Here is a 12,377-nt window from a genome sequence, read left to right on the forward strand (position 1 = left end):
GGGGAATTAAGGTAAAAATGGAGCCACCAACTTGGAACAAGTACCAAGAGTAGAAACCATAGGTCACTTCCAACTTCGGTTACTCATCCCTCTGTTATATCCCAGCTCAAGATGCCACCAACTCTCACCTACACCAACATCCTCTGGCTTATTCCTGTTTCCACTCTGGCTTTCGTTGTCATCTGCAATTCTTCAGATGAAAGGCAAAGTGAAAATTTTAAAGTAAATATTATAACTCCATTCCTTTAAAAATCTTCCAGTGGCTTCTTAAGCAATCCCTAACCTCACTGCCAATGGCTAGATGAAAGCATGTTTTCAGCCCCAGTGCTTGTCCACTATGTGCTGGCCACACTGGCCTTTTTCCTCTCCCTCAAATACACCACACCACCTTCAGACTCAAGGTCTCTGAACTCATTGTTCCTTCTACCCAGAACGCTCTTCCCCTAGATCTTCAGAGGCTATCTCCTTCTCCTTATTCAGACAATAGATCAAATGTTACCTACGTAGAAAGACCTTATCCAACCACCCTAGTAAAAGGAACAACACACAGCCTTCTGTCCATGATCACTGTTTTGCTTGCTTCACAGAACCTATTACATCAGACATAATTTTCTTTGTTTCTTGTCTCCTCCACCAGAATGGAAACTTCAGGAGGGCAGAGACTTCATCTTGTTTACCACTCAATCTCAAGTGCCCAGAACTATACCTGACACGTGAAAGGTATTTGATAAACATTTGTGACCAACTGAAACACTGACATATCCAGGAAGACAGATATATAGTACAGGAATAGAGAACAGGCGCAGGCAAGCTGTCAAGAAAAAGAAAAATCAGCCTCTGATAAAAAGCAGAAAAAAGGAGAAACAAAATATCAAGAGTCTCTCCCAGGTCTGGATTAGATTTTCATCTTAAATAAAACAACACAGAAGCTCAATGATGGAAGTTCTCGTGTCTATTTCTTCTTCAAAGGTAGCTAGGGGGACCCAGCACACAGTAATATACCTCAGCAAGGATTTGGAGAGAAGAAGGGAGAAAAGGACAGATGGATGGATGACGACATGATGGGATAGAAAACCAAATCAATAAAAAGCTAAAACCTGGGGAAATTCAGAGTGGGAGAAGTGACCCAAAAGGAAGCAGAGAAATATCCCAACTGTGATCACAATAAATGGACTAAACAGCTACAGACCAATAAGATTAGAGAACTGTTTAGCACAAGACTTACTAGAATTCAATTCCTTTTGACTGTTTTCTGAAATGTTCCAATTCTGTGAAAGTCTGGAACACTTAAAATGTGTTAGATATTTTTCTATCTTCTCATAACTAGAAATCTAATCCAAAGCTCTCTCAGAGAGAAACCAGAGTCACATCCATGTATCCATTTGAATAAAGCCTAAAGGCACTTACTTCTACAGGTGTTGGGAAGGAATTGCTAGAGGAAGTGATACTGAGGCTGGCAGAAGGAAAAGAAAAAACAAAGGCAGAAATATTTCAGAGTATGTATTTACCTCAAACTTCAACAGTCTCTCTTATTTCCCAGTGTGTTGGTAATCTTTTCACTCTTTTCGTGAAGTCTTGGGATGAACATAGGTGTTTGATTTTTAGGAGTTCCCAGTTACCTAGTTTCTCCTCTAGTGTTTGTGCATTGTTAGTAATGTTTTCTATACTATTTATGCCATGTAGTAAAGGCTCCTATTGTCGTCCCTATTTTTTGTCCCATGATATTTACCGTTTTAAGATTTTCTATTTCAGTCTTTGATGCATTTTGAATTCGTTTTTGTACATGGTGTGAGGTATGGGTCTTGTTTCATTTTTTTGCCGATGTATATCCAGTTATACCAGCACCATTTGTTCAAGAGACTGTCTTTTCCCCATTTAATGGACTTTGGAACTTTATCAAGTATCTGCTGCTCATATGTGGATGGATTTATATCTGGATTCTCAATTCTGTTCCATTGGTCTATGTATCTGTTATTGTACCAGTACAAGGCTGTTTTGACTACTGTGGCGGTATAATATGTTCTAAAAAAAGGTAGTATGAGGCCTCCCACTTTGTTCTTCATTTTCAGTAATACTTTACTTATCCGGGGCCTCTTTCCCTTCCCTATGAAGTCAGTGACTTGTTTCTCCACCTCATAAAAAAATGTCACTGGAATTTGGATCGGAATTTCATTGTATCTGTAGATCGCCTTGAGTAGAACAGACATTTTTTACAGTGTTGAGTCTTCCTATCCATGAGCAAGGTATGTTTTTCCACTTATGTCGGTCTCCTTTGGTTTCTTGCAGTAGTGTCTTGTAGTTTTATTTGCATAGGTCTTTTACATCTCTGGTTAGATTTATTCCTAAGTATTTTATCCTCTTGGGGGCTATGGCAAATGCTATGGATTTGGTGATTTCCTCTTTGACGTTCTCTGTTGATGCAAAAGAATCCAACTGATTTTTGTATGTTTATCTTGTATCCCGATACTTGGCTGAACTCTTCCGTTAGTTTCAGTACTTTTTCTTAAGGATCCCTTAGGGTTTTCTGTGCGTAAGATCATGTTATCTGCAAATAGAGATACTTTTTATTTCTTCCTTACCAATTTGGATGCCCTTTATTAATTTTTCTAGCTGAATTGCTCTGGCTAGGCCCTCTAGCACAATGTTGAGTAAGAGTGGTGATAAAGCGGTTCCCATTCTCAAGGGGAATGCTTTTAGACTCTCTCCATTTAGGGCTGTTAGCTTTGTATAAATGCCCTTTATTATGCTGAGGAATTCTCCTTCTATTCCTATTCTGCTGAGAGTTTTTATCATGAATGGGTGTTGGACTTTGTCAAATGCCTTTTCTGCATCAATTGATAAGATCATGTGGTTCTTATCTTTTGTTTTATTTAAGTGATGGATTACATTGATTGCTTTTCTAATATTGAACCATCCCTGAATACCTGGTATGAATTACACTTGGTCATGGTGAACTTTTTTTTTGATAAGTTGTTGAATTCTATTGGCTAGAATTTTGTTGAGGATTTTTGCATCTAAGTTCATGAGGGATACAGGTCTGTAATTTTCTTTTTTTGTGGAATCTTTACCTGGTTTTAGCATCAGGGATATGCTGGCTTCATAGAATGAGTTTAGTAGTATTCCTCCCTTTTCTATGCTTTGAAATACCTTTAGCAGTTATTTCAAAGTTTGGTAAAATTCTCCACTGAAGCCATCACGGCCAGGGTTTTTTGTTGTTGTTGTTGTTGTTAGTTTTTAAATTACTTTTTCAATCTCTTCTTTTGTTGTGGGTTTACTTAGTTGTTCTACCCCTGTGTTAGTTTAGGTAGGTAGTGTGTTTCCAGAAATTCATCCATTTCTTCTAGGTTTTCAAATTTGTTATAGTACAATTTTTCATAGTAATCTGATATGAATTCCTTTAATTTCAGTCGGGTCTGTTTTAATACCGCCCGTCTCATTTCTAATTTGTGTTATTTGCTTCCTCTACTGTTTTTCTTTTATCAGTTTGGCCAATGGTTTATCAATTTTGTTAATTTTTTCAAAGAACCAGCTTTTGGTCTTGTTAACTCTTTCAATTGTTTTTCTGTTCTCTATTTCATTTAATTCTGCTCCAATTTTTATTATTTGCTTTCTTCTGGCTCTTGAGGGTTTCTTTTGTTGCTCTATTTGTTGAAGTTGTAGGGATAATTTTTTGATTTTGACCCTTTCTTGTTTTTGGATGTGTGCATTTATTGATATAAATTGATCTCTGAGCACTGCTTTAGCGTGTCCCAAAGGTTCTGATAGGAAGTGTTTTCATTCTCATTGGATTCTATGAATTTCTTTATTCCATTCTTTATTTCTTCTATAACCCAGTCATTGAGCAGAGTGTTGTTCAGGTTCCAAGTGTTTGATTTCTTTTCCCTGCTTTTTCTGTTAACGATTTCTACTTTTATGGCTTTATGGTCAGGGAAGATGCTCTGTAATATTTCTATGTTTTGGATTCTGTTAAGCCTTGCTTTATGACGTAATATGTGGTCTATTCTAGAGAATGTTCCATGGCGTTGGAAAAAAAAGTATACTTGGCTGCTGTTGGGTGGAGTGTTCTTTGTATGTCTATGAGGTCAAGTTGGTTTACTGTGGCATTTAGATCTTCCATGTCTTTACTGAGCTTCTTTTTGAATGTTCTGTCCTTCACCGAAAGTGGTATGTTGAAGTCTCCTACTATTATTGTGGAGCTGTCTATCTCACTTTTCAGTGCTGTTAAGAGTTTCTTTTATATATCTTGAAGCCCTGTCGCTGTGTGCGTAAATACTTAATATGGTTATATCTTCCTGGTATACTGTCCCTTTAATAATTATATAGTGCCCTTCCTTATACTTTCTGGTGGACTTAACTTTAAAGTCCATTTTGTCAGAAATTAACATTGCCACTCCTACTCTTTGTTTTTCGCTTATTTTTTTTCCATCCTTTGAGTTTTAGTTTGTGTCTTTAAGTCTAAGGTGTGTCTCTTGTAGGCAGCATATAGATGGATCATGTTTTTTAATCCATTCTGCCACTCTCTGTCTCTTTATTGGTGTGTTTTGTCCGTTTACATTCAGCGTAATTATGGATAGGTGTGTTTAGTGCTGTCATTTTGATGCCTTTTGTGTGTGTGTTGTTGACAATTTCTTTTTTCCACTCAATTTTTTGTGCTGAGTAGTTTTTGTTTATGTATTGTCTTTTCCTCTTTTTCATTATTGTTGATTTTGTTTTGCTCAGTTTTTATGTTTTTCTTGTATTTTATTTTGATGTGTAGGATTGTTTGTCTCCTTTGTGGTTACCTTAAAAGGATAATTATTTTCTGAGCACTGAGAATGTTGTATAAACCATGTTAAGTGATTCAAATGCATACTACTGAGTAATCTTTCAAAGGTAGGTGAAATTAGCCTCATTTTATAGACAAGGAAACCAAAATTTAGAAAGATCAAGCTTCTTGGCCAAGATCACACAGACAATAAATAGCAAACCTGCTACTAAAATGTAGTTTGTCTGTAACCAATGCCCATGAGGATGTATAATTTGAGGCTTTGTCTGATTTACTCGCTTAAGTGTTTAAGTTTAGCCCGTAAGTTTTCACAACTTTCTCTGTTACAAAATTCTGTAGAAGTCAGAAGCAATATTATCCGCCTTGAAGAATTCATCACGAATATTCACATATTCAATTACTCCTTAACTTTTTCCTTAGTGATTAATCTAAAGAAGTTGTTCTGTCTCCTTGATGTGGACAATCTGAATGAACGTCCTTGTGGCCAATTATTCCAGCCTAACAATACGGTTTGGGAATACACAATTTTGAAAAGTCAAGGACATTTGGTTCTTTCAAGCTTTACTCATGAGTCAAATCCTCCATCTACTCTGCAAGTGTTTTTTTCTTACTCTTTTTGCCTGTCCGATTTAAAAAAAAAAATTAAAGGTGGAATCATGCAGTATCTTGATTAGTCTCACCTGACACTAAGTCTTAGCTGCCAAAGCTTTTAAAAATACCACTGAGGTGGGTGGAAGACTACTGAAAATTTTTATCTCAGGTGAAGAAACAGGAACAGGCGTGATGGACTCCTAAGGAACCAAATTTACTCTCCTGCCATAAACAATTAAAAAACCCAATAAAGTACATGAAACAAGGAATTTTAAAAACTGGACAACAGGCAGTGCAGGCAGTGATCCTTGAGAGAATGGAAGCAAATACGACGACTCTTCCAACTGCCCGAGTTTACTGTCTGGGCAGTTTTCAGGCCACAGCATGAATGGGATAACCCAGGCGGAGTCCAGTGGTCTCTCTGAATTGGGAAGACAGAGTTAAGAATCAGGGGAGGCCAAGGCATCTAGAAGGACAGATCAGAGGACAGAAGAATAGACAGCTGAACAGAGAAGGAATTCTGGAAGCAGCAGCAGGTTCCCCTGTAGTCTTAAGCTCAGTTCTAATCAGCACTTGTGTGAGAAAACTACTCTAGGCAAGGCAAACAACCACTTGAAAGGAGCAAGGAGGATAATCCCCAAAGCTCACACTGGGCAGAGAATAATTCGCACTCCCACCAGCCAGAATGGAAAAACCTTTTAATATATCAGGCATTAGGAAGAGTATTCAGTACTGGAGAAAAAATTAGCCCTCCACTAAAGGCTTCTCTTGTTGTCATGTGATATCCAGTCAGTTCCAACTCTTACTGACCCTGTGTAAAACAGAATGAAATGGGACTCACTCCCGTGCCATCCTCATACCTGTTGCTATGTTTGAGCCAAATGTTGCAGGTATTGTGTCAATCTGTCTCATCAAGGGTCTTCCTCTTTCTCACTGACCCTCTAGTTTACCAAGCATGATGTCCACCTCCAGGGACTGGTCCCTCCTGATAACATGTCCAAAGTATGTGAGATGAAGTCTTGCCATCCTTGCTTCTAAGAAGCATTCTGGCTGTACTTCTTCCAAGAGAGATTTGTTCCTTCTTCTGGCAGTCCATGGTACATTCAATACTATCTGCCAACACTGGGTTTTTTTATAATTCAAATGCATCAATTCTTCTCCAGTCTTCCCTTATTCATTGTCTAGCTTTTGCATGCATATGAGCAACTGAAAATACCATGGCTTGGGTCAGGCACACCTTAGTCCTCAAAGTGACATCTTTGCTTTTTAACACTTTAAAGAGGTCTTTTGCAGCAGATGTGCCCAATGCAACACCTCGCTTGATTTCTTGATAGCTGCTTCCATGGGCATTGATTGTGGATCCAAGTAAAATGAAATCCTTGATAACTTTAGTATTTTCTCCATTTATCATGGTGTTACTTATTGGTCCAGTTGTGAGGATTTTTTTTTTTTTTTTTTTTTTCCTTTATGTTGAAATGGACCCAATGGCACCTAACAACAAAGGCTGCTCTGGTCCCACCCAAAGAAAGCTTAAAAGCAAACCTAGAAAGGATCCAAGTGTGTCCAAGTATCTTAACTACACCATACAACAAAGCTCAAGATTATTCACCAGAACCAAAAATATTCAGAGCCAAACAAGGTAAAATTCATCATGTCTGACATCCAATACAAAATTGTCAGTCTGCAAAAAAGCAGGAAACGACGACCCATAATGAGGAGGAAAATGAATCATTAAAAACATCTGAAAAAATAACCAGTAGTGGTCTTTGACTCAATCTCCTCACCATCTGAGAATCATTTAAAATAATTAGTTACTAATTCCCTTTCAAGAAACAAGGGGGGACCATTTTTATTCTTTAAAATACCGTGTTGGTAGGTATTGCTCTGGTATTTAAAAGAATTATTTTCCGGCCTGACTTATCAAACAGATTTTGGATTGCCACAGAGCCTCAGCTAAGTCTGGGGAACCTCAGATTTACACATGTGACTGAAATAAGTGGCTGGAATTTTTGACAATCAAGTATGGTTAAAACCTTACCAAATGCTTGGAGCATCTCATTAAATGCCAATTTCTTTTGATGAAATGGCAAGTGAGTTCAGAGAAACCAGTCAAAAGATCTCATTGACTGTACAAAACTGTGACCTGACACGGCTTTCATTTCTCTACTTTATAATGAAAATATGATTAACTAACCCTACAACAATTTCCATAAAGCTAGAGTCAATGAGGTCTTCTATTAAAAGCATAACAAAACTTCAGAAGAACATTTAAACATTAATGTCTTTAACAACTTAGGTAAGAAAATTTGTTACAGTTTTAAGATTATAAATTATAGCTCCATTAGAAAATTAATGAAACACATGAATACATAAACATACTTACACACAGACATATTCATACTCACAGCAAAACACTGAGTTAGTACTCTTTATTTATGTAATTGGTTTCATACCAAATAAGAAGGGAAGTCAGTTATCTACAATTAAGATAATAAGAATACTATGGAAATAATACTTTGTTTATTCCATTTAATTCCTGTAAGAACTCAATATCCTATGCTTCAAATCTCACCCTACACCTCACAAACTATCCGGAGAATTAAAAGAGGGTAGGTATGTCTTATGGTTGTTCACCTTGGCTGGTGGAGAGGGAGATGGCAGACTGTTACTATGGAATGACTCAGTACGCTGCAGAGGTCTCCAAACCTTTATGCTTCTGAGCACCTCTCAGTAAAAAAATTTTGAGCACACACTCGTAAAATAAGTATGCTTATCAATTATATACATTACCTCTTCTGTTTATTAAATTGTATATTAAACTGGTTGCCATTGAGTTGATGGCGAGTCATGGTGACCCCGTGTGGGTCAGAGTAACACTGTGCTCCGTAAGATTTCCAGTGGCTGAGTTTTTGGAAGCAGACTGCTGGGACTTTCTTCTGAGGAGCCTCTAGGTACACTGGAACCACCAACCTTTTGTTATATTATGCCTATATTAGTAAAGCTTAATTTCTTTTCTTCAGACAAAAAATAAATACTAGTATTTTCTTCCTCTAGCTCAATGAGTCATCTTGTATACCATAATGATGGCCATCTCTTTAAAGCATAAGAAAAGGGAGATAAGAGGTGAAAGCTTTGGCTCTTCATCATACACAGTCACTCTGCATCTTCTTGACCCTCAGAGACTCTGAACTGCTATCTTTCTTTCACAGTACTGTCTCAGAAAATCTGTTAACATTACGTTGTTGGTGTCAATAATAAAAAAGTTCTCTCTGCTTGATCCATTTTATAAGAGAGTTCCAACTGTTGCTCTCAGGGGCAAACATGGGTCAAGAATCCTGATATATGACACATAAGGGAAGAAGGCCAAAAAGGTCCAAAGAGGGCCAGGTAGCTCTTGGAAGGTGGAGGGAAATGTGTCCTGTTGGTGAGTGGGAGGCTGGAAAAGGCTCAGAGCCAGTTTTAGAGCTGACAGATATCTCAAGTAGGTACGGTGGGTCTCACAATGTTTTCCTCCCGTTAATCAGTCAGGAAATTTAATTCCTTCTCTCTGTAAGTAGGTGGTTGGTTAGTTATCCCTTCTAATAGTCATAAAATGACAGAGGAGATTGTTAGCAATTTCACAGGAGGAGAAATTACAAAAAGTCCATAGTTACATAAGGTCATTTCTCCGCTGTAGCACTGCCTTGAGCTCTTCTCTCATTTGTAACACTGACATGAAAAGTATCATCGCTTCTCTTTGTAATCTGTTGTTTCTCAGGTGACAAATAATCTCACCTACCCTGTAATTTGTTACAACACATTTGAGGTCAAACTGGAAAGTAGAATGTCACAATAATGCAGGCTCAAACAGCTGTGGACCAAGAAAGGGGAGCTGCAGTGCCTGGATGTGCAAAGAAATCTGAAGGGATGGTGGCATTGGGAGTTCAGGCCTGATCAGACGGATGTGTGGTCTGGCGGCTGTGTTTGACTTATTTATGTTTTAACTTACATCACTGAGCCTCTCCCGAGAGCTGCTCCGGTGGCAGCCCTTGGATTCTCCGCTGGCGCTCTCACTGTCACTGTCTCTGCAGCTGTTCTGCCCCGGCTTGAGCTACAGGAAAAGAGAAGAGCAGAAAGGAGAAGGTCAGCAGCCTCTTCCCACAACTGGCCAAGGGCAAATCGTTTACAGTTCTGACCGTTAGCGTTCTTCGCCGTTTCTAAATAGCACAAGGCAAACCGCCAAGACAAAACCATGAGGGTGGGATAAAGCAAAACACAGCGGCGATGTAGGGAAAAGAGCGAGTGAGCCGTAAGGTAACAACTCAAAGTCTAACCAAGGTCCATGGCTCTAGGAAAGCAATTTTCCCAAGGGTTTTTCCTTCAATTCCATTGTGGTTCTTTTTCAACAATTAAAACAAAAAGGACTATGAACATTAGATAAATTAAAGCCCGATTACACCAACTATGATTTCTTCTGCTCCTCTACTGAGGGAACAAAAAAAAAAAACCAAACGGAACAAAAAACAAGGTTTCTTCTCCTGGGAGAAAATGATAACTCACTGTGATGTTATCTTTCAACCAATGGGAAGACACTTAATGAGCTTGTCTTTTGAGACAACATTCCAGAGGTCTCCTGCCAGATACGTAAAAGTGCCAGATTAAGTCCTACAGCTTCAGTGAGTTAAGTCAGCACTCATTCAACAAACATGTATTAAGTGTCTAATTTGTGCCAGCTACTAAGTGCCGGGAATTAAGTGCTAAGCAAATAAAGTCTCTGATCTTCTGAAACTTACATTCTAGTGGTTTCTACACATTTAACCAGCTCTGATTTTCCACCGAAAACAACAAACACAGAGTTGAGAACCATCTGCCCATATAAGACGAGTCACTCGCATGAGGACAATTATTGGTCTATGATGTCATCAGCAATCACCCACAGAACCACCACTGAGATGTAGAATGTTACAAGACAGACCTTTCATGATGTTCCCCATCCAGCAAGAGGAAGACAGTGCAAGCCAAGCAGAACTAACAACACAAGGAAATAATGCTAAATGGAAACAAAAAGAGAGCCGGTGGTACCGAGACACAAAGTGATTTCTGAAGCCTTAGATTTTCCAAGCTGGCTGACCTCATATGGCTGAGAAGATGAGGGACGACACTCCCCGTGTGGGGAAGGCAGAAAGCAAAGGCAGGGAGAGCAACACGGTAGGAGAGAGAGCAACATGGCAGGAAAGGATCAGAAGGGGTCTTATGTGAAACAGAGCGCTCCTTTCGGGAGGAAAGAGGAAGACACATGAGACGGGAGCACAGATCAGAACACAGAATGTCTCGAACAAAACACAAGCCCCAATCTTCTGAGCAGTGGCAGCTTCAGAGAGCAGAACAGGTGGCGGATGGGTAGCAAACCTTCAGCCTCCAGTGGCTCTGGCGCCAAGGGGGGAGACGTGAGCAAAGGAAATGGAGAGTGAGTGTGAGCAACATCCTTGGACCTGCAGTGTGCCACCAAGGACTGCGGTTCAGACCCCACTTCTGGCCATGCCATCAGCTACCCTGGTAGCCCCACAACAGAGCATCTGTTTTGCTTTCAGCTTCTCCACAAATCCACTTTTATCACTTCCTTCTCAAATCTCTTTCTCCAGGAAGTCTTCTCTAATGGAGACCTGAAAATTGATGCTAATTTCACTCTGTATCCTCCGGAGCCCTCAAGTACTTGGTTTACTCCTGCGTTGATGCTAAACCTGCTAATTCTAAGCTAATTCACATGCAAGCTCCATGAGCCTTTTATTATTACTATGGAATAAAAGTTCAGGATATTGTCACTCTCTTCAAGTTTTCACTTTCATACTTATAATAAAGGGGGATGTAACCTAAAATGAACGTCCCCGTCTCTCAGTTTCCGAACATAGTATGCAATCCCGCCTTGGCTTTCCTGTCTTCAGTGCTGCCCTGGCCATCTCTGTACTTCTGAGTTCATGATTCTTTTAAAGCTCAGGTCTCATTTCCTCCACTATGGACTTTGAAGAGCTCATTCATTCTTTATTATCATTTTTTTTTTTTTACTACACCTTCGAAGTGTAGCTACCATATCATTCTTCTTTATTAAAAACCTTTGATAATTATGATATATTTTCAAGACTAAAAAGGCCAATTGTTAGACACAGCTACACTGACAATAAAATCTGTACATGAAACGGGCGCTCTAATTCATGAGCACCGTTACGGCTCTTACCCACTGGCTCTCTGAGGTGAAGGGGGGCAGGTAAAGCTACCTCCGATTTAGGGACGGAGAAACACCCAGAGCAAAGGATTTGCTCAGAACCAGGCCAAAGACCTAGGGCTAAACCCACGTCTTTATTGCCTCCTGCTCTCCTCATGTGTAACTGCTAGTGTTCATTTAGATTTTCAAGTTTAATGTGGAAATGATGATCCTGCAGTATACTGCTGGTACCTGACTGTATTGACAAAACAGGGAAATCTGGTTAGGCGATGTTTGATCACCTCAGCTGAGAAATACACACCTAGCTGGGAATTAACGGTGTAAGACGTCGAGGCTTTCCCTAGTGTACAAGTGCCTTAACAAAACCAATGAACTTGGCCTTGCCCGCGCTTCTTTATGAAAGGAGAACGGTGAATTGAACGAGGCCCAGCAGGAGGCTCCGTGGCCCTCAGGAAAACGATCTGACTGATGTCCACCCAGGCTCCAGGCACACAGGGAATGCAAAACCCAAGACGGGCAGGCAGGAAGCCGCTGGCTAACCTTCCCCATGCTGGGCCAGAAAAGCACTTCAGTGAACACTCTTCAGAAAGCCTTCCACGAAATCCACCCCACGCCACCCCTTTCTCCTCCAAAGCCGGGCTCAGGTTTAAAGGAAACTTAGGATTTTAAGCTGTCAGACAGCTCAATATTTCAAAGAAATGGACTGACTACACTAAGCACTAAAGCTACACCACAAGATTTCAGGCAAAGAAGTGTTCCTTCCTAATCCCATGAATACATTCTCAAACTGGCATTTCCAGACACACCCAACGGAGCATGTGG

At 39.7% G+C, this 12,377-nt stretch overlaps 1 protein-coding gene across 1 annotated transcript in view; it reads right to left on the minus strand.

The window, feature by feature from the left end:
- AUTS2 (activator of transcription and developmental regulator AUTS2) overlaps window positions 1-12,377 on the minus strand; it is a 1,316,048-nt gene that overhangs the window by 746,721 nt on the left and 556,950 nt on the right. The window contains exon 3 of the mRNA XM_064296083.1: window positions 9,345-9,446. Coding sequence (XP_064152153.1) covers window positions 9,345-9,446 — 102 coding nt within the window. The remainder of the gene's footprint in view (window positions 1-9,344; window positions 9,447-12,377) is intronic.

Source organism: Loxodonta africana, chromosome 12, assembly GCF_030014295.1.
Source record: "Loxodonta africana isolate mLoxAfr1 chromosome 12, mLoxAfr1.hap2, whole genome shotgun sequence".
Classification (NCBI taxonomy): Eukaryota; Metazoa; Chordata; class Mammalia; order Proboscidea; family Elephantidae; genus Loxodonta; species Loxodonta africana.